Source organism: Artemia franciscana, unplaced genomic scaffold (genome assembly GCF_032884065.1).
Source record: "Artemia franciscana unplaced genomic scaffold, ASM3288406v1 PGA_scaffold_62, whole genome shotgun sequence".
NCBI lineage: Eukaryota > Metazoa > Arthropoda > Branchiopoda > Anostraca > Artemiidae > Artemia > Artemia franciscana.
Window position 1 is genome coordinate 30,830 of NW_027062701.1, and position 22,300 is coordinate 53,129.

The 22,300-nt window shown below is 38.0% G+C and overlaps 1 protein-coding gene across 1 annotated transcript in view; it reads left to right on the forward strand.

Annotated features, from left to right (window-relative positions):
• Positions 1-21,717, forward strand: part of LOC136042086 (uncharacterized) — a gene marked incomplete at its 5' end in the record, with an annotated part of 43,307 nt that extends 21,590 nt beyond the window's left edge. Inside the window, 1 exon segment of the mRNA XM_065726986.1 lies at positions 14,372-21,717. Coding sequence (XP_065583058.1) covers positions 14,372-14,462 — 91 coding nt within the window.
• Between the last annotated feature and the right edge of the window lie 583 nt (positions 21,718-22,300).

Sequence of the window (22,300 nt, forward strand, 5' to 3'; positions counted from 1 at the left end):
ATATTGATACTGGTTATTTAGTCCATGTTGTCTTTTGTTAGTTTGTTGATGGTGATTGCTGATCGACCATTCCCTGTGTCGTCATTTATATATCCCCCTGTGCCCCCCGGCGTCCCCGTTGTAGTTGTGTCCCTGTGTCCTGGTCGTCATTTGTGTCTCGGTGTCCCAGTCTGTGATTTCTCTTTGAGTGTCCCGGGGCGTCATTTATATTCCTTGTGTCCCGGTGTCCCGGTCGTCATTTGTGTCCTGGTGTCCCGGTCTGTATATACATTCGTTTTTGAATTGGTCTTTTTTTAGTTTTTAGTTTTTTACCTTTTTTTTAGTTTATTTAGTTATACCTCATGATTCTAATGATTGCCCTTGAGCTTTGTTGATGGTGATTGCTAATTGAACATTCCCTGTGTCCCCGTCGTCATTTATATATCCCTCTGTGCCCCCCCGGCGTCCCCGTTGTAGTTGTGTCCCTGTGTCCCGGTCGTCATTTATATTCCTTGTGTCCCGGTCGTCATTTGTATCCCGGTGTCCCGGTCTGTATATACATTCGTTTTTGAAATGGTATATGATGAAATAAATTTTTGTATTTTCCTCCTTTTTTTCTTTTTAGTTTTTTTTGGTTTTTACTGTTTTTTACTTTTTTTTCTTTTTTTTTCTTTTTTCTTTTTAGTTTTTTTTTCTCCTTTATTTTTCATTTTTTTTTTCCTTTTTTTATTTTGTTTCTTTTTTAGTTTTTTTTTAGTTTTTTAGCTTTTTTAGTTTTTTATTAGTTTTTAGTTTTTTTTTCTTTTTAGTTTTTTTTGTAGTTTTTTACCTTTTTTTTAGTTTTTTTTAGTTTTTTTTTTACTTATGTCCTGGTCGTCATTTATACTCCCTGTGTCCCGGTCGTCATTTGTGTCCCGGTGCTTTGTTGATGGTGATTGCTAATCGAACATTCCTTGTGTCCCGGTCGCTTTCTCTTTGAGTGTCCCGGTTGTCATTTATATTCCCTATGTGCCGGTGTCCCGGTCGTCATTTGTGTCCCGATGTCACGGTCTGTAATTTCGTCAGTCGAAAACATGACGTCAGTCGACACACAAACATGACGTCGCTCGACAGACAGACACACACACACACAGACAACTTATTTATATATATATACTAGCTGTTGGGGTGGCGCTTCGCGCGACCCCAACACCTAGTTGGTGGGGGCGCTTCGCGCCCCCCGAGCCCCCCCGCGCGCGTAAGTCGTTACGCGCCATATTAGTTACGCGCCATTGTAGTTGTGTCTCTATGTCCCCACCTGTGAATATAGATATCTATATATATAAAAATAAGTTGTCTGTCTGTGTGTCTGTCTGTCAGGTGACGTCATGTTTCTGTGTCGACTGACGTCATGAAGTTAGTTGTCATCATTTTTGCTATGACGGTGACGTCATTAAAGATATTTAATCATGAAGTTAGTTGTCGTCATTTTTGCTATGACGGTGACGTCATTAAAGATATTTAAGACATATATGTTCACGTAGAAATCTATTAATGTTTAAGTTTAAAATGACTGATGAACTTACAATGGCAAAAAGCCGATGAAGATGCTCAAAGAGTCTATGCCAAAAAAAACTTGCTGCTGATAGAGAAAGTCAGAAAGAAAGCGTGCCGGGGAATCAAAAGAACAGCAAGGAAACAGGCTTGAGGCTGATAGAGAAAGAAAGAACAGAAAGCGTGCCGAGGAATCAAAAGAACAGCAAAGAAACAGGCTTGAGGCTGATAGAGAAAGAAAGAACAGAAAGCGTGCCGAGGAACTACCAGAGCAACGCGAAAGCAGACTTGCTGCTAAAAGAGAAAGTGAAAAAAGAAGGCGTGCCGAGGAATCATAAGAACAGCAAGAAATCAGGCTTGCTGCTGATAGAGAAAGTAAGAAAAGAAAGCGTGCCGAGGAATCACAAGAACAGCAAGAAATCAGGCTTGCTGCTGATAGAGAAAGTAAGAAAAGAAAGCGTGCCGAGGAATCAGAGCAACCTGAAAGTTATCGCCTGGCATTCAGGTACAGCCCAGTCGATGATTATAGCTTGAGTAGATGTGTTCAAATCGGGACAATGTCTAAAATTTGTCCCTATTGCAAGGCCTTGAAATTCAATGGTGAAACAATGGGAATGTGTTGCGCCTCAGGAAAAGTTAAACTTCCTCTATTGGCTGCACCACCAGAGCCATTGAAGACTTTCCTTACTGGAACTACGTCAGAATCTAAGCGTTTTTTGTCACAAATCAGAAAATACAACTCATGTTTCCAAATGACGTCGTTTGGAGCCCAAATCGAAAATCCAGATCAATTTATGTCTACTTTCAAAGTAAAAGGGCAAATTTATCATAGAGCAGGGTCCCTTGCTACCATTCTCAGGCGAGAATCATAAATTTTTACAATTGTACTTCATCAGTGATAGAAATTCTGAATTGAATGCACGTTGCGAAATTTCTCGCAACGTTGAAAGGACAATCGTTTCCCAATTGCAACATCTTTTCCACGAAAATAATAATTTAGTGCGTCTGTTCAAAACAGCCATCGATTTGATGCCTAATGATACGCATAAAATTGTTATTTCCGCTGACAAAACGCCTCCTGGCCAACATGTGCGTAGATACAATGCTCCAACTATCGACGAAGTGGCAATCGTTATGGTCGGTGATCAGTTTTTACCTCGAGATATTATTCTTCATAAGCAAAACGCTCAGTTGTTAAGAATTGCTGAAACTCATCGATGCTACGATGCCCTACAATATCCTATCATTTTTTGGGATGGAGCCGACGGCTATCACTTTAATATTAAATTGATGAATCCAGCCACTAACAAAGAAATGAACAAGAAATGCAGTGCAATGCATTATTATTCCTATAGACTAATGACTCGGCAGGATGAAGAAAATTATATTTTAAAATGCCGTGAATTGTTTCACCAATTTGTCGTTGATATGTATGCTAAAATTGAATCAGAACGTTTGCTATATATCCGCCTGAATCAGACCAAGCTCCGCTCTGAACAATACATTCATTTGCGAGATGCAGTTATAAATGACGGTAATACCACAAACGTTGGAAGATTAACAATTTTACCTTCGTCATATGCTGGCAGTCCCCGTCATATGCCTGAATATGCTCAAGATGCTATTGCGTATGTTCGTCTCTATGGTCGTCCAGATTTATTTATTACATTTACATGTAATGAATCTTGGGACGAGATACTGCAGCTTCTACTTCAAGGACAATCGGCGGTTCATAGGCATGACATTACGGCCCGTGTCTTCCGGCAAAAGTTGAAATCACTGATAAACTACATAGTAAAACTTGAAGTGTTTGGGTCAGTGCGATGCTGGATGTACTCAGTGGAATGGCAAAAACGAGGTTTGCCACACGCACATATACTAATCTGGCTACATAAAAAAATTACTTCGAACGAAATTGATGATGTGATTTCCGCTGAAATACCTGATAAAAATGTCGATAAGGGGTTACATGATATTATTGTAAAAAATATGATACATGGACCTTGCGGTGCACTGAACGAAAATTCACCATGCATGGCCAAAGGAAGGTGCACAAAGCAATATCCTCGACTTTTAGTATCCAACACAATTACTGGCAATGATGGTTACCCACAATATAGAAGAAGATCTACTGAAGATGGCGGTAAAAAAGCAATAATAAAGAAGCGTAACGGTACCACCATCGAAGTAGATAACCAGTGGGTTGTTCCATATTCCCCATTATTATCAAAAACATTTAATGCACACATAAACGTTGAATACTGTAACTCCGTAAAGGCAATCAAATACATATGTAAATACGTCAACAAAGGCAGTGACATGGCAGTTTTTGGCTTGCAGCCCGAAATCAAAGATTTCGACGAAATCGTACAATATCAGGCTGGAAGATACATAAGCAGTAATGAAGCTGTTTGGCGAATTCTTTCATTTCCGATACATGAACGTAGTCCAGCTGTTGTTCACTTAGCGGTACATTTACAGAATGGTCAACGTGTTTATTTCTCGGAAACCAACGTGCAACAAAGAGCCCTGAATCCACCGGATACAAAATTAACAGCTTTTTTTTCGCTTTGCAAAAATGATTCTTTTGCAAAAAAACTGCTGTATACTGAAGTGCCTTCGTATTACACGTGGAATACTAAAAATAAAGTATTTGAACGTCGAAAACAGGGTAAGTCAGTCGACGGCCAACCTACCATCTTCAAAGATACCACGATAGGAAGACTCTACACCGTTCACCCCAATCAACATGAATGCTTCTTTCTACGCCTGCTTTTGGTGAATGTACCCGGTCTGACATCCTTTGAGTATTTGAGAACTGTAAACGGTACTATACATGACACTTACCGTAGTGCATGCCAAGCTCTGAATTTATTGGAGAATGACCAACACTGGGATAACTGCATCAATGACGCGTGCGAAACGTCAACCCCAAGTCAAATTCGTGCATTGTTTGGCATCATTTTAACAACTTGCTCTCCATCAGCTCCTACAGAGTTATGGGAAAAATATAAGTCAAAAATGTCCGAAGATATACTCCATCGAAAACAGTTAGAGACGTCAGATATGACTTTTGATTTTACATCAGAAATTTATAACTACACTTTAGTTATTATAGAAGATTTGTGGGTACGTATGGCAAACAAACCTCTTCAGGATTTGGGAATGCCTTCACCTAACCGTATCGCTGCTGTTTCGACATGTGTAGAATTGGATCGTGAACAAAGTTACAGTACGAGTGATCTATTGTCGTATGTACAAAATAACATTTCCAAGTTAACGTCGGAACAAAAAGACATTTATGATACGATAATGCATTGTGTCGATAACAACGTTGGAGAAATTTTCTTTTTGGATGCGCCAGGAGGTACTGGTAAAACGTTTGCGATAAAACTGATTCTGGCATCAATTCGATCAAAAAATGATATAGCGTTGGCAATTGCGTCGTCCGGAATAGCCGCAACATTGCTGCCTGGTGGAAGAACTGCTCATTCCGCTTTGAAATTGCCTCTCAATTTGCATTCTACAGAAACTCCCACGTGCAATATTTCCAAATCATTTGGGATGGGTAAAGTATTGCAGCAATGCAAACTTTTTATTTGGGATGAGTGCACAATGGCACACGAAAAATCGCTCGAGGCTCTGGATCAATGCTTGAAAGATTTGAGAGGGAAGTCGAACCCTTTGGCAGCACATTAATATTGCTTGCGGGAGATTTCAGGCAAACATTACCTATAATACCTAGATCAACTCCTGCAGACGAAATGAATGCTTGCCTGAAAAATTCTAATTTATGGGTACACGTAAAAATATTAAAATTAACTACAAATATGCGTGTCCGACTGCAAAACGATGACTCTGGTCAAACATTTTTAGATCAATTGCTGGCAATTGGAAACGGAAAGCTCCCAGTAGACTCAATTTCAGGAAGTATACAACTACCTGCTGATTTCTGTAATTTAGTGACGTCCAAAAATGAATTGATTGAAAAAGTATTTCCGAATATTCTAAAAAATTATAAAAATAATAAATGGCTAAGTGAATGAGCGATTCTCGCACCCAAAAATATAGACGTCCACGAAATCAACAATATTGTTTTGACCAAGATTCGAGACCAGGCAGTCCTTTACAAGTCAGTCGACACAGTTTTGGAACCAAATGAAGTGGTTAATTATCCATCTGAATTTTTAAATTCCATAGATCTTTCAGGGTTTCCACCACACGTGCTACAACTAAAAATAGGCGTACCAATAATACTTTTAAGAAATATCAACCCACCAAAGCTTTGCAATGGCACGCGACTTGCCGTAAAAAAAAACAATGGAAAACCTAATAGAGGCCACAATCTTGACAGGGCCTTTTGAGGGTGAGGCTGTTCTTATTCCTCGCATTCCCATGATTCCAACGGATCTGCCTTTTCAATTTAAAAGATTGCAATTCCCAATTCGATTAGCATTTGCAATCACCATTAACAAAGCTCAAGATCAATCATTAGAAAAATGTGGTATAGATCTTAATACTGATTGTTTTTCCCATGGACAATTGTACGTTGCATGTTCGAGGATCGGTAAACCTGACAATCTATTTATATGCAGCGACAATTGGACAGCGAAGAATGTTGTATATTCGCAAGTTTTACGCAGTTAATTTGTATTGTATCCATCTATCTATCTATCTATATAAAAGCGAGTTGTGTGTATGCATGTTTGTTTGTTTGTAAAAAGAGCGTTTGCCTATGACGTCATTATTAGTACATACGGCTTTGTATATGCACAGACAATGGGAAAGCCAAGAATGTTGTATATTCGCAATTTTTACGTAGTTTAACTCCTGCAGACGAAATGAATGCTTGCCTGAAAAATTCTAATTTATGGGCACACGTAAAAATATTAAAATTAACTACAAATATGCGTGTCCGATTGCAAACGATGACTCTGGTCAAACATTTTCAGATCAATTGCTGGCAATTGGAAACGGAAAGCTCCCAGTAGTGGGAAAGCCAAGAATGTTGTATATTCGCAATTTTCACGTAGTTTGAAACACATATATAAATCTATCTATATTCACAGGCGGGACACAGGGACACAGCTACAATGGCGCGTAACGACTTACGCGCGCGGGGGGGCTTGGGGGGCGCGAAGCGCCCCACCAACTAGGTGTTGGGGTGGCGCGAAGCCACCCCATATATATCTATATATATAAAAATAAGTTGTCTGTCTGTCTGTCTGTGGATCAGGTGACGTCATGTTTCTGTGTCGACTGACGTCATGAAATTAGTTGTCGTCATTTTTGCTTTGACGGTGACGTCATTAACGGTATTTAAGACATTTGTTCACGGAAAAATGTTTAATTGTAAAATGACTGAAGAACCTATTGGGTTTGGGATTTTGACTTGGATAAGGTCATCAATGCCTACCAGATTTAAGTTAAAAAAACAAAGGTTCGTCGATATGTACTTCTTAGTGACGCTGAAAAATAAAGAAGAAAAAGAAAACTGAAAAAAGGTAAAAAACTAAAAAAAAACTAAAAAGAAAAAACACTCAAAGAGAAATTACAGACCGGGACACAAATGACGACCGAGACAGAGGGAATATAAGTGACGACCGGGAACCTCAAAGAGAAATTACACACTGGGACACCCAGACACAAATCACGACCGGGACACAGGGAATATAAATGACGACCGGGACACACGGAAACAACTACAACGGGGACGCCGGGGGCACAGGCAGGATATATAAATGACGACCGGGACACAGGGATTGTTCGAATAGAAATTACAGACCGGGACACCGGGACACAAATGACGACCGGGACACAGGGAATATAAATGACGACCGGGACACTCAAAGAGAAATTACAAACTGGGACACCGGGACACAAATGACAACCGGGACACAGGGAATATAAATGACGACCAGGACACAGGGACACATCATTAGAATAATGAGGTATAGATCTGAATACGGATTGTTTTTCCCATGGACAATTATATGTTGCGTGTTCAAGAGTCAGTAAACCTGACAATCTATTTATATGCACAGACAATGGGACAGCGAAGAATGTTGTATATTCGCATGTTTTACGTAGTTAAAAACATATATTTATATCTATCTCTATTCACAGATGGGACACAGGGACGCAACTACAATGGCGCGTAACTAATATGGCGCGTAACGACTTACGCGCGCGGGGGGGCTTGGGGGGGGCGCGAAGCGCCCCACCAACTAGGTGTTGGGGTGGCGCGAAGCGCCACCCCAACAACTAGTATATATATATATATATATATATATATATATATATATATATATATATATATATATATATATATATATATATATATATATATATATATATATATATATATATATATATATATATATATACTAGCTTGGGCTATACTAGCTATATATATATACTAGCTATATATATATATACTAGCTATATATATATATATATATATATATATATATATATATATATATATATATATATATATATATATATATATATATATATATATACTAGCTGTTGGGGTGGCGCTTCGCGCCACCCCAACACCTAGTTGGTGGGGCGCTTCGCGCCCCCCCAAGCCCCCCGCGCGCGTAAGTCGTTACGCGCCATATTAGTTACGCGCCATTGTAGTTGTGTCCCTGTGTCCCACCTGTGAATAGAGATAGATATAAATATATGTTTTTAACTACGTAAAACATGCGAATATACAACATTCTTCGCTGTCCCATTGTCTGTGCATATAAATAGATTGTCAGGTTTACTGACTCTTGAACATGCAACATATAATTGTCCATGGGAAAAACAATCCGTATTCAGATCTATACCTCATTATTCTAATGATGTGTCCCTGTGTCCCGGTCGTCATTTATATTCCCTGTGTCCCGGTCGTCATTTATATTCCCTGTGTCCCGGTGTCCCGGTCGTCATTTGTGTCCCGGTGTCCCGGTCTGTATTTTCTATTCGAACAATCCCTGTGTCCCGGTCGTCATTTATGTATCCCGCCTGTGCCCCCGGCGTCCCCGTTGTAGTTGTGTCCCTGTGTCCCGGTCGTCATTTATATTCCCTGTGTCCCGGTCGTGATTTGTGTCCGGGTGTCCCAGTCTGTAATTTCTCTTTGAGGTTCCCGGTCGTCACTTATATTCCCTCTGTCTCGGTCGTCATTTGTGTCCCGGTCTGTAATTTCTCTTTGAGTGTTTTTTCTTTTTAGTTTTTTTTTAGTTTTTTACCTTTTTTCTTTTTTCAGTTTTCTTTTTCTTCTTTATTTTTCAGCGTCACTATGAAGTACATTTCGACGAACCTTTGTTTTTTTAACTTAAATCTGGTAGGCATTGATGACCTTATCCAAGTCAAAATCCCAAACCCAATCATCATCGCTATCATTTTCAGTTTTGATATGTTTTGACTCTCGCTCTCCAGGTGGATTTTCATCTAACTGCGCGGTTTTGCGTTTTTTAGCCGCAAGCCTGTTTTCTTGCTGTTCTTGTGATTCCTCGGAACGCTTTCTTTTCTTACTTTCTCTATCAGCAGCAAGTTTTTTGGCATAAACTCTTTGAGCAGCTTCCTCGGCTGTTGCCATTGTAGGTTCTTCAGTCATTTTACAATTAAACATTTTTCCGTGAACAAATGTCTTAAATACCATTAATGACGTCACCGTCATAGCAAAAATGACGACAACTAATTTCATGACGTCAGCCGACACAGAAACATGACGTCACCCTATCCACAGACAGACAGACAGACAACTTATTTTTATATATATATATATATATATATATATGTTTTTAACTACGTAAAATTTGCGAATATACAACAGTCTTTGCTGTCCCATTGTCTGTGCATATAAATAGATTGTCAGGTTTACCGACTCTTGAACATGCAACATATAATGGTCCATGGGAAAACAATCCGTATTCAGGTCTATACCTCATGATTCTAATGATTGCCCTTGAGCTTTGTTGATGGTGATTGCTTATCGACCATTCCCTGTGTCGCCATCGTCATTTATATATCCCCGTGTGCCCCCCGGCGTCTCCTTTGTAGTTGTGTCCCTGTGTCCCGGTCGTCATTTATATTCCCCGTGTCCCGGTCGTCATTTGTGTCCCGGTGTCCCAGTCTGTGATTTCTCTTTGAGTGTCCCGGGCGTCATTTATATTCCTTGTGTCCCGGTGTCCCGGTCGTCATTTATATCCCCTGTGCCCCCCGGCGTCCCCGTTGTAGTTGTGTCCCTGTGTCCCGGTTGTCATTTATATTCCCTGTGTCCCGGTCGTCATTTGTATCCCGGTGTCCCGGTCTGTATATACATTCGTTTTTTTAGTTTTGTTTTTCTCCTTTATTTTTCATTTTTTTCCTTTTTTATTTTTTTTCTTTTTTAGTTTTTTAGCTTTTTTAGTTTTTTATTAGTTTTTAGTTTTTTTTCTTTTTAGTTTTTTTGTAGTTTTTACCTTTTTTTTAGTTTTTTTAGTTTTTTTTTTACTTATGTCCTGGTCGTCATTTATACTCCCTGTGTCTCGGTCGTCATTTGTGTCCCGGTGCTTTGTTGATGGTGATTGCTAATCGAACATTCCTTTTGTCCCGGTCGCTTTCTCTTTGAGTGTCGTCATTTATATTCCCTATGTGCCGGTGTCCCGGTGGTCATTTGTGTCCCGATTTCCCGGTCTGTAATTTCGTCAGTTGAAAACATGACGTCAGTCGACACACAAACATGACGTCACCCGACAGACAGACCCTCACACACACAGACAACTTATTATATATATATATATATATATATATATATATATATATATATATATATATATATATATATATATATATATATATATATATATATATATATATATATATATATATATATATATATATATATATATATATATATATATATATAATGTTTATTATATACGCACATATTCCTCTTCCCAATGAAAATACCAAAAAAAAAAGTTATTTTCAAAGCCTAGGGGTATCTAGGAGGTACAGGTCGCTTCTGCTCCCCCACTGACACCGCTGTCTTTGGCTGCAATCAGACGATTTTCATTTCGGACTGTCTGCCTGGGAAATATATCGATTTATACCAGTGATTTCTAACCGATTGTGTGCCATGTCCCAGAAAGTCATTTCTAAAATCCTAATGTCTCACCCTCTCTTGGTATTTAAGTTTTGTTATCCAAAGTTTTATGTATTCTCAAGTGAAGGAGGTTTAAAATACCATTAACTTGTTTTTTTTTCTTTTTGGATCGTCTTCGAGACACATTTTATGGTAATGAGAAATATTTTCTTTATAAAATGTCTTTTATACAATGTATAATCATGTATCTTTTCTGCTCATTAAATTTAGATGAATGTGACGTCATTCACATGATTTTTCTTTTTAAATTAAGGCTCTTAATGTAAAGTGAACCCCGTGACCCACCGATGGTTCCTGCACCTCACTTTGGGAATCACGGATTTGTACCAAGTGTACACTAAAGCACTGGCTATGATAGAGTTTCAAATTTGACGTACGGTTCGGATAATGGATTCGGAAATACTGATATTTTACAATTTGATAAGTTAATAGTTAAAGAGAAAATACTTGTACAATTACATAAATTATAATTCAAATGACTTTACCAGTAATTTCTGACACATTTTGTAATGTTGTTGAATTGATGATTATGTCAAAGAGACCATAATACGGGGATAATAATAGAGACTTAAACACCTTACTCGAGTAGGGCAGTCCTCTAAAAACGGTCTATACATCCCATGTATAAATGCTATATTCGTTTTGTCTTTAGATTTACGGAGCTGCTAAAAGACGTTACCGCTTAATTAGGCCTAAGTTTTAAATACAGCCTTATACTCTAGCATTATTGCGGTCACTTAAATTAATATTGCTGAGTGCTTTTTTTATCCATTGTTTATACCTTCACATCCAAATTTGGTACATCTTTCTTTTTTCTGTGGGAGTGAAACTACTGATGACTTTTCGCCAGAGGCATCTTATAGCAGCTTCTTATTGCTTGTAATTTATTACTTGAGATTAGCTTTAATTCGTCAAACCCCTCCTGTTAGCACAGTATTTAAAAATTCTTCACCTCCAAGTTTTGATTATCTTGCTACTGATTACGCACTAAAGTACACAGTATGTGTATTATTATGTCCTCAAAGTAAACATTTTTGTGTTGTAATAAACGATTATTTTAATGGAGTTAAAATGGCTGCCTGCTCTGAAGAATAAAATACTGATTAGCACTGAAAATAATAAACCTTATCTTAACTATTTAGCTTTCTGAGCACGTTGCCAGATGTCAATTATTTCCTTAAATCCTTTGCTTTACGCCATTTGTGTCACGTCACGAAAACTGGGGGAGAGTAAACGACATTGTAAAGCTAGTAGTTTAGATCGTTTGTACAGTTTATTGGGCGTAATGTTCTTAGCTATGGCTCAGTATATGCTATGTTGAATACAAGTATATAAAACCCTTTAAGTTTGTTGTTACCGATCAAAACCTATGAGCCTGAAAAAAACTGCCTAATTTTCAAAAAGTCGCCCTCAAAAAGTCGATCAATTTTGATGAAATTCCCCAATCAGAAACCGTATTGTAGAAGATTCAAGTACCTATCTATAAAAATATGGACTTTTCCCTGTATTTTTTGCCAGAAGAAAGATCATGGATTTGTATTTGTTTGTTTGTTTTATCATAAAAGTGTTCGTATCAAGCTAATGGTCCAAGAATATCGGTAGAGGGCTCATTCAAACCGAAATTAAATGTCCTAGTGTCTTTTTAAGTGGCCAAAAAGATTGGAAGGCAATTAGTCCCCCTACCACGCCCCTAGTTTTTTAAAAATTTTGACGTGGTCATTTGTTCAGCATAGCTTAAAGGCCTAATATATTTCTGGGGATGACATCAATATATTTTTGGGGATGACATCAATATTTCTCTGGGGACGACCCTAGGAATGGGCTGTAAGTTATGCAATTAGCCCACTGTTTACAAATAGTATTAGTTATTTGGAAATACACGATAATTGTCTGGGTAATGGAGAATTTTCTGCGGAGGATTTCCAGTGGGGTTAATCTTTCTTGAGGAGTGAAGTTTCTGGGGGGGGGGGAATATTCGAGGGAAAATGTTTAAACGGGGGGGGGGGTATTGGGTTCCTTAAGTGATTTGAAAAACTAACAAAAATTAAACAAAAAGGTTTTCTCAATTAAAGGTAAGGAGCAACATAACAATTAAAACTAATAGAAATTATTCGAATATGAGAGGGCCCTTTCTCACCACTCGCTCTTTACGCTAAAGTTTTACTTTTTGTCCCAAATCATTAAGAATGGCTCCTGAAAGACAAGGACCGTCGAATTTGGATGAGAAGCATTTCAAACAACTTCAAGAGTTTAGTGTAAAGAACGAAAGTTGAAGAATGGGCAGCTCCCCTCATATGCGGAATATTTTCTACTAGTTCTAATTTTGCTTTGTTTAACTTGTTTTTCTTTGTTTAGTGACCAAAAAAAAAAGAACTAACTTTTAACCGCTGTATTCATCTGGTCATGTGTTGCCCACTTAAGAAGATCATACCACTTTAATAAGATGTATGAGGGAATGTGTTTCAAAAGGCACGGGCACATTTTGGAGGATGAAGTAGTAAAAAATGCTTCAGCAGTTGAAGAGATGGAGTTGGAGGATGAAGCAGTCCGATGTAAACCCATTCAGCTTTCTTTGTGCCTGCCTGAATCAAACGATTATCCATTCCAATTTTTTAATTATCTGGGAATCTTCAACGGGTACTTATGAGAGGCAGTCCTACAGGACCGTCCTTCTTCACTTGAAATGTCTAGTTTTTTCGTGCCTTATATATTTTGTTTGCATAAAAACCCTTTTTTTTGGGGGGGGGGCAAATCTTGCAGCAGAAACATGCAGTTCGCTCCCTCCTATCCCATTGCACCTTTCAACACAGAAATGGAATTGTATGCATGTAGCTGTCGTAGAAAAAATCTTGAAGTGGTCTTAATAAAAGTCACCTGATCAGATTCAGCATATCAGACAATCCTACTATAGAAGTTTAAAGTTCTATCTACAAAAATGTGGAATTTTGTATTTTTTTTCTGCCGGAAGGGAGATGACTAATGCGTCTTTATTTGTTTCTTTGAGATTTTCAGTGTGTTTCTGAGATTTTCATAATTTTAAAGATGAGCTATAATAAAGATTTAAAGTTTTCACGGGGATTATTTCATGTTTGAGGATTTAAATTAGAAAAAAATTAAAGGGCTTAGCTGAATATGCTGCTGCAGCATTATGCTCGTACAAAAAATTATGTTCGTTTATTTGTTTTTGAATAAACTATAAAATAACACATTTATCATAAATTGGTTGCTCATAGACATATACAATGAGTGGGGTCCTCATACGAAATGATAATGTTTTTTAACAGGTAAAGATCTGCTAGAGGAATATACGATTTTCCCGCCGACTTTTTGAAAACAGCATAAGACACTAAACTTCGTTTTGGGCACAAAGATGCGTTTTTCCCCTTTTTTTACCACCACAGTACGCAATCGCCGTCCAGGAGCCGAGATTATTATTATCTAGAATTTTGAATCAAAGTACTTGACTTACTCTTTACTTTATTCACTTATAATAATCTTCTTAAGAGAAAACGGTAACTACCTGAAGACGACAATAAGGATTAACCCAAAAAGTGGACTTAATCCAGTTGGCTCGGGTCAAATGGTCTTGCCACTTGGCCACTCGCCCCTTAACGTCTTTTGATAATTAAAATATTAGCCGACTCCCAGATATAGCTGCTTCTTACTTGCCTTGGTCATATTTATTACTTTGCTATTCTTGGATCTTTTGAATTTTAGTAATACTGCAACAAAATGTGAAGTTACCTTTTCTGAAGAAGAAGATGAAATGGTTCATGGATTCACTTACAATAATGACTGTGAAAAGTAAGTGTTTACATTATTTTTGACCATGAAAAAGCCATACTTGGATCTTTAACGAAAATTATCATTTGAATAATTTCTTAAGTAACTGTCAAATTAAAATGAGGAAACACGTGTTATTTGTTACTATCTCGTTTCAATCTTTTAGTTGTATGAATTCATACAAATAGTTTCTTAGACCCCATTGTCTTTTTATTACTATTATATACAAAAACTTAAAAGCTGTTTAACAAAAATTAAAGAGCAATATTTAAACTGAAACTAGTTCAAATTGACTGACATTAGAAATAAACCTAAAACGAACAGAAACTAGATCTACGTTGCATGGGCACCGCGAGATGTTGCGGCAACCTTTGTTAGGCTTTGCCGAGTAAAGAGTGCGAGAGCAACACTTTGGTTTTGTTTCTTCGCTTCGATTAAATGCTGAAATTGTTAATCTGTAATGATCTTGAAATAAATACTAGGTAAACCAACTCGCAAACCCCTCATTGCAACTAGCAAAAGTTGCAAACCAGTCATCGCTGAAGATGATTGTAGCCTAACAGCCGATTATTACTTACAAGTCGCCTACATGTCATCAAATACACCGGAAACAAATAATAGGTACACCAACTAGTAAAAATTGCGGACCCCTCATTGCCGAACATCGTTAATTCCTTATCTAAGTATTCTTAACATCAATTTTAAAACCTATTCGTCCACCCTGAACTATCAAAACCTTCAAAAATTCGTTCATTTTGCTAATATTTTATCTAGGACGCTCAAATCATCTGCTTAATCTAAGCCTAGGAGAGTTTGGCTTCCTATTTAATTCCATACTCCTTCATAGCCTTTGTCGGCTCCTTACGACAAAATCATTTAAATCATCTATATAAACGAGCATAGGACCACACAACTCTGCTTAACTGCTTACATCACCAGACCAGCTACTAACCTCACTTCTTATCTTAAATGCGCAGCAATGACGTTCTCGTACATAACACACTAATTACCATGATATTCTTAACAGATCTCATAGGCCGCGCAATAACGCCGCCTCAGTAAAAGAGCGATATGGCTTCAATGTATTAGTTATTTTTCCCAGACCAAGTCGTATGGAAGGAGTCGCACACATATTGTCAAAATGGCGTATAAGCAATATGTCAAGAACATGTTACCTGAACCGTTCAGGGCATAATGAGGGGGGTGTTCAACTGACCAAAAGGTAATATTTGCATGCAGGTTGTCAAAAGGACATATCTCAGGGATGACTTACGGTATTAAGTTGGAACTTTCAGGGAATGCTTAGGGGGAAGATCAGTTAACAAACACCCAGTATGTGCAAGCTACTGCTACTAGGGCTACTACTACCACTGCTGCTACTCCAACTACTATTTCTATTGCAGCTACCGCTAAGGCTAAGTGTATTAAGATGAAAATTTTAGAAAATATTGAGGGGAAGTTAAACTAAATTAAAACTTACAAGATTTACGTACAGGTTATCAAAAGGGTATATCGGCAATATCAAAGCGACAGTTTATATTATTATGTTATAACCTGTTGAAAATTGAAGCGCTCGATGAAGGGAATGCTAAACTGACCAAAAGGCAATATGTGTATACTACTACTCCAATTAGTACCCCTGCTACTGCTACGTGTCACTACTCTTACAACTAAGGCTAAGAGTATGAAGGTGAAGTTTCAAGAAATAATAAGGGGGAAGTTGAATTGAATTAAAACACGCTGTGCGAATTCAGGTTGTCAAAAGAATGTATCATCAATGTCTTAGGAACGACTTGGATTAAGAAGTTGAAACTTACAGGCCTTGGTTTGGGGATGACTACTACTACTGTTACTTCTGCTGCTGCTACTACTACTACTAATAAGCTAAAGCTATTAAGGCTGAAATTTCAGGGAATGTTGAGACAATGTTGAACAAAATCAAAAAAACACTATTCGCATACAGGTTGTCAAAGTGACGTATCAGCAATGCCCCTTGAACTGTTCATGGTATTAAGTTGACACTTTCAGCATCTATTTAATAGTAGGCCCTTGTTGAATAAAACAAAAGCTTCTAGGCGAATACCGCTACTTCTGCTACTACTACTGCTACAACTATTGCTACTACTGAAGCTAAAGGTATTAAGGCGAAGCTTTCATGGAATGTTTAGGGGGATGTTAAACTAAATCAAACCACACTATGAGCATGTAGATTTGCAAAAGGGAGTACCAGCAATATTTCAGGAACGGCTTAGATTATTAAGTTGAAACTTTCGGGGCATGTTGGGATGGATTTTGAACTAATGAACAGGTACTATGTGCATACTCCCACTACTTCTAATACGATTACCGTAACTAGTGAAGCATATGGTGTTAAGGTAAAACCTTCAGGGAATGCTTAGGGATAGTTTCAACTAATTAAAACAAACTATACGCATGCAGGTTTTGAAAAGGAAATATAAGCAGTGTCTTAAGAAAGGATTAGAGTTTAAGTTGAAACATTCAGGGCATGTTGATGTGGAAGTTGAACTAACTAAAGGACGCTATGTGCATGGTACCACTATTGCTACTATTACAACTGCTGCGGACAAACTTTCAGGGGACATTTAGGGGGATGTTGAACTAAATCAAAATACACTGGGTGCATTCAGGTTGGCAAAAGGATGTGTAAGCAATTTTTAATTAAAAGCTTGGAGTATTAAGTTGAAACTTTCAGGACGTGTAGAGAGGAATATTGAACTAACAAAAAGGCGCCCATCGTGCAACTACTACTGTTACTACTACTACTATTACCACTATTGCTACTACTACTACTGAGGCTAAGTGTGGGAAGGTGAAACTTTCAGGGAATGTTTTAGGGTATTAAATTGAAACTTTTCAATAAACTTTCAGGAACATGGGGAATATTTAACTAACCAAAATGCACTATGTGCACACTACTAACACTACGGCTTGTACCACTTCTACTACAGCTACTGTGACAACTGCTACTACATGAAACCAATAATGCAACTAATACTACAACGACTACTACTAGTACTCCTGAAGCTAGTATTACGGTGAAACTTCTAAGGAATGTTGAGGAGGATGTTATACTAAATTGAAAGATGCTATATAGATGCAGTTACTAAAAAGGTGCAACAGCTATTTCCCAGGAACAGCTTAGAGTAATCCCCCGCGTGGAAAATATCTCTACCCCGGAAAATACCACCCCCACACAGCTGGTTGGTTTCCAGTCACTTCGGACTTAAAAAAAAGACTAGAAATCTCAATTTTGGACCTAATTAGCACGCTCCGAAGTTTCTGCGAGCATGAGGTTGAGGCGTGAATGAGGAAGGGCAGTCTCCCTCCTATACGGATTAATTCTGGTAATTTGGGAGTGTAATGTTATTCTTTACTTTCATAATAACAGCGTAGACCAGAGATATTCCCAGAAATCACAAGGGAGTAGATATCAATTTTGCGTTTTTTATGCGTTTTTAAAATTTTATTTTTTACCCCCCCCCCTCTAAAAAATCTGTTTACGGCCTTGAGGATTATACATCAATTTCTACCTTACCCTCCTCTCGTCTCTCCCTTAGAACAAATTATGTATTTATCTGATGGCTCAATGAGAGCTGGGATGTTTAGAGTATAATTTGCACTTTAATAAAAGCAAATATATTTTAAATATTTTCATTTTTTTATTTTAAGACTAAAGAACTATTAAGTATGAGTTTGTATCTTCCTATGTTTGTGAACCCATTGTGCATATAGCAAACCTGTCTATGACCAATGGAGTCTTCCCAGAAATATTTAAATCAGCAATTGTTATCTCGATTCATAAAAAAGGCGATCCGTCTGAGATAAGTAATTATCGTCCAACCTCACTTCTCCCAGTTATATCTAAAGTGCTCGAGAAAATGATATTCCGAAGTCTTTCTCCCTTTGATTTGGGATTCATCTTTCAGATTCGTGGATTTTTCCTCATCAATATGGCTTCCGTTCCAAATTTTCAACTTCTCATGCACTAATCGACGCCACACAGTTTATACGTTCCGAACTTGACCTCAAAAATACTGGTATTTGGATTATTTTTGGATTTTTCTAAGGCCTTTGACATGGTCGATCACAGTGTTTTATTAAGTAAACTCAACAACTTTGGGATTCGTGGAGTTCCTTTCTCAAGGGTTCGGCTCTTACCTCTCTGGTAGAGTGCAGAGTGTGAGTCTGGGCGGGGTGACTTCGCATCCCCTACCTGTCCGGAGGGGCGTCTCGCAGGGCTCTGTTATTTGGTCCAATACTTTTTCTCCTTTATATTAATGATTTGGTTACGGACCTGGGTCCCTCAGTGCACCCAGTACTTTTTGCTGACGATAGCAACTTTTTCATCACCGGCCCTAATTTACCATCCGTCGTTATCTCTACTCAAATCCTTCTGAATAGAGTACAGGAGTGGTGTCTCGTTAACTACATGACCGTTAAAAGCAAGAAAAGTCAGGTTGTATTATTTCGAATCCCTTACAAAAAAAAAAAAAAAAAAAAAAAAAAAATGAAGCTCAGCAAGCAGTTGGCTTAAAATATTCTACCAATCTCCTCCCGCAGGTCGAAGTTGCCAAGTTTCTTGGTGTCCACACAGACTCCTCCCTATCATTTGCAACACATGTTTCCTACATTAGAGCCATAACCTTGCGACAGGTAAGTATGATTAATCGTGTGAATTACTTTCTTCCTCCCGATATCCTTTATTTTCTTTCTCCCGATCACCCTTTATTACTCTTTATTTACCCATATATCTCATACTGCGGATCTTTTTGGGGCAACACTTATCCTTCAGTTACCAATAAATAAAAATCTGCCCAAAACCGTGCCGTCAAAGAAGTTTTTCAGCTGCCCTGACTATATCCCACCCAGGACTTGTACTCCAATTTTGGTATTATCCCTTTTGAACAAATCGTAAAAAAAATTAAATCCATCCCTTGCATATTCCGTTTACCATAAAAATCTTCCTCCCCAATTATTATCTTATTTTAACAGTAATAATTCTGAAGGCCTCTGTCTCCGTTCATCCAACCCTTCCTCCATTGTCCCGAAGTGTGTCTCTAGTTCCGCCCAGAGACCCCCATTTATAAATCTATGCTTCAATGGAATATAATACCCTCCAGTGTCGAGCTATCCACAAGTTTTCACACGCTGTATAACAATATACTAAACTTAAGTATTATATTTTTCTAAATTTCTATTCAATTTGTTTTAATTATCAGTGGTTTCTCTTTTTTTATTCATTTTTGATTTTTTATGGCACTTGGTAAATACCAAGTGCCATATAGCGATCGCAAATTCTGTCGGTGTGTCGGCCTGTCGGTCCCGGTTTCGCTAGTTTAGGCACTTCCAGATAAGCTAGGACGATGAAATTTGGCAGGCGTATCAAAGACCAAACCAGATTAAATTAGAAATAGTTGTTCCCCGATTTTAGCATCTGGGGGGAGTGGGGGACGGTTAATTCGGAAAAATTAGAAAAAATGAGGTATTTTTAACTTACGAAAGGGTGATCGGATCTTCATGAAATTTAATGTTTAGAAGGATATCGTGTCTCAAAGGTCTTATTTAAAATTCCGACCGGATGCGGTGACAATGGGGGGAACCTAAAGATCGTGGAAAACGCTTAGAGTGAAGGGATCGGGATGAAACATGGTCGGAAAAATAATCACAGGTCCTAGATACGTAATTGACATAACCGGAACTCTCTTTGGAGAAGTTGGGGGGGAGGATTAATTCTAAAAAATTATAAAAATGAGGTATTTTTAACTTACAAAGGAGTGATCGAATCTTAATGAAATTTCATACTTAGAAGGATCTCGTAACTGAGATTTCTTATTTTAAATCCCAACTGGATCCAGTGTCATTGGGGAAAGTTCGGTGGGGGAACCGGAAATCTTGGAAAACGCTTAGAGTGGAGAGTTCAGAATGAAACTTGGTGGGAAGAATAAGCACAAGTTCTAGATACGTGATTGACATAACCGTACTGAATCTACTCTCTTTGGAGGAGCTGTAGGGGGTGTTAATTCGGAAAAATTGAGGTATTTTTAACTCAAGAACGGGTGACCGTTCGTGAGGTATGTTTAAATTTGATATTTAGAAGGAACACATGTCTCAGAGCTCCAATTTTAAATCCTGACCAGATCTGGTGACATTGGGCGGAGTTGGAGGGGCGAACCGGAAATCTTGGAAAACGCTTAGAGTGGAGAGATCAGGATGAAACTATGTGGGTAGAATAAGCAAATGTCGTAGATACGTGATTGATGTAACCGGACTGGATCTACTCTCTTTGGGGGAGTTAGGGGGGTCCAGTGCTTTAGCGAGTTGGGTGCTTCTGGACGCGCTAGGACGTTGAAAATTGGTAGGCGTGTCAGGGACCTGCACAAATTGACTTGATAAAGTCGTTTTCTCCGATTCGACCATCTGGAGGGGCTGAATGGAGAGGAACAAATTAGAAAAAATGAGGTATTTTTAAGTTACGAGTGGTTGATCGGATCTTAATGAATTTTGATATTTAGAAGGACCTTGTGCCTCAGAGCTCTTATTTTAAATCCCAACCGGTATTAGCCTCTGATTTGCCTTTTAAATCAATCTATTGATTCATAGAACTTTGCTAGAGCTCATGCCATATGAGCTCTTGGCTCTTCCGACCTCGTCACAAGTACCATATGAGCTCTTAGCTTTTGTTGTTGTTATTGACCTCAACAATTTCGCTTCCAGGATTCTAATTATTATTGGTGTTATGTTTTAGTTTTTATTTGAATAAATTGAATTGAAGACTTTAAGGAATAAATATTAGTATATGTATATTTAACTGACAATCCATGGTTTTTGCCAGAAGGCATGGGGGTTGTTTTACACCTGGAAGATAAGAAAGACTAGCTCGTATAATTTGACAATGCTGTTGTCCGTAAAAACTTAACACTTTGAATTTATTGGTTCTCAAAGTCAACTATTCTTTCAAAAGAAAGCCAAGCCTTCTTAAACTTTTTGATACCGTATGATTTTTAGCTTAGTTTTAACGATTTTTCGCCCATCTTCATTTTTTCTTTTTTTTTTTTAATTTGGTGCCCGCTACTGCCAAGAATTGGAGAACCTTATGTGGAATTTTTTTCAAAAAATATTGAATTGCGGTTTTCTTCAAAATTTTTAGAATACTTATGGTGTGTAAACTCCTATTTTTCACTTTCCTTAGTACTTCTCAACTAAACTAAAAAAACACAACTCAAATAAACTTCTGAAATTTGGAAAGCCCATTTTCCGTGGGGGAGTGGGAATTATTTTCTGCCGGGTTTTTTTTTCCGCGGGGGGGGGGGGTAATGGCCTAGAACCGAAACATTCAGTCCATGTTGAGCGGGATGTCGAACCATCGAAAAGCCGCTATATGTATGCTACTAATGCTACTACTAACACTACTTCTAAGGCTAGGGGGAATAAGGAGAAATTTCCGGTAAGTGTTGAGTGGTATGTCTAATTAAACTGAAACACACTATGTGTATGCAGGCTTATGTGTATGCTACTAGTAATAGTACTATTACTGCTGTTAGTACTAAGGCTAATGGTATGCATGTGGAACTTTTAGGGACTCTTGAGGGGGATGTTGGACTAAACCAAAACACATTATGTGCATGTTGGTTATCAAAAGGACGTATCGTCAATATCTCAGAAACGGCTTTAAGTATTCAGTTGAAAGAATTAGGGCATGAGGAGAGTATTTTGAACTAAACCAAAAAGGCACAATATAAATACTGTTACTGCTTATTGCTAATACTACTACGTAACTGCTTTCGCTAACACTACTCCTAATGCTCTTATTATTTACCTCTGCTACGGTTTTCCAATCGTAAA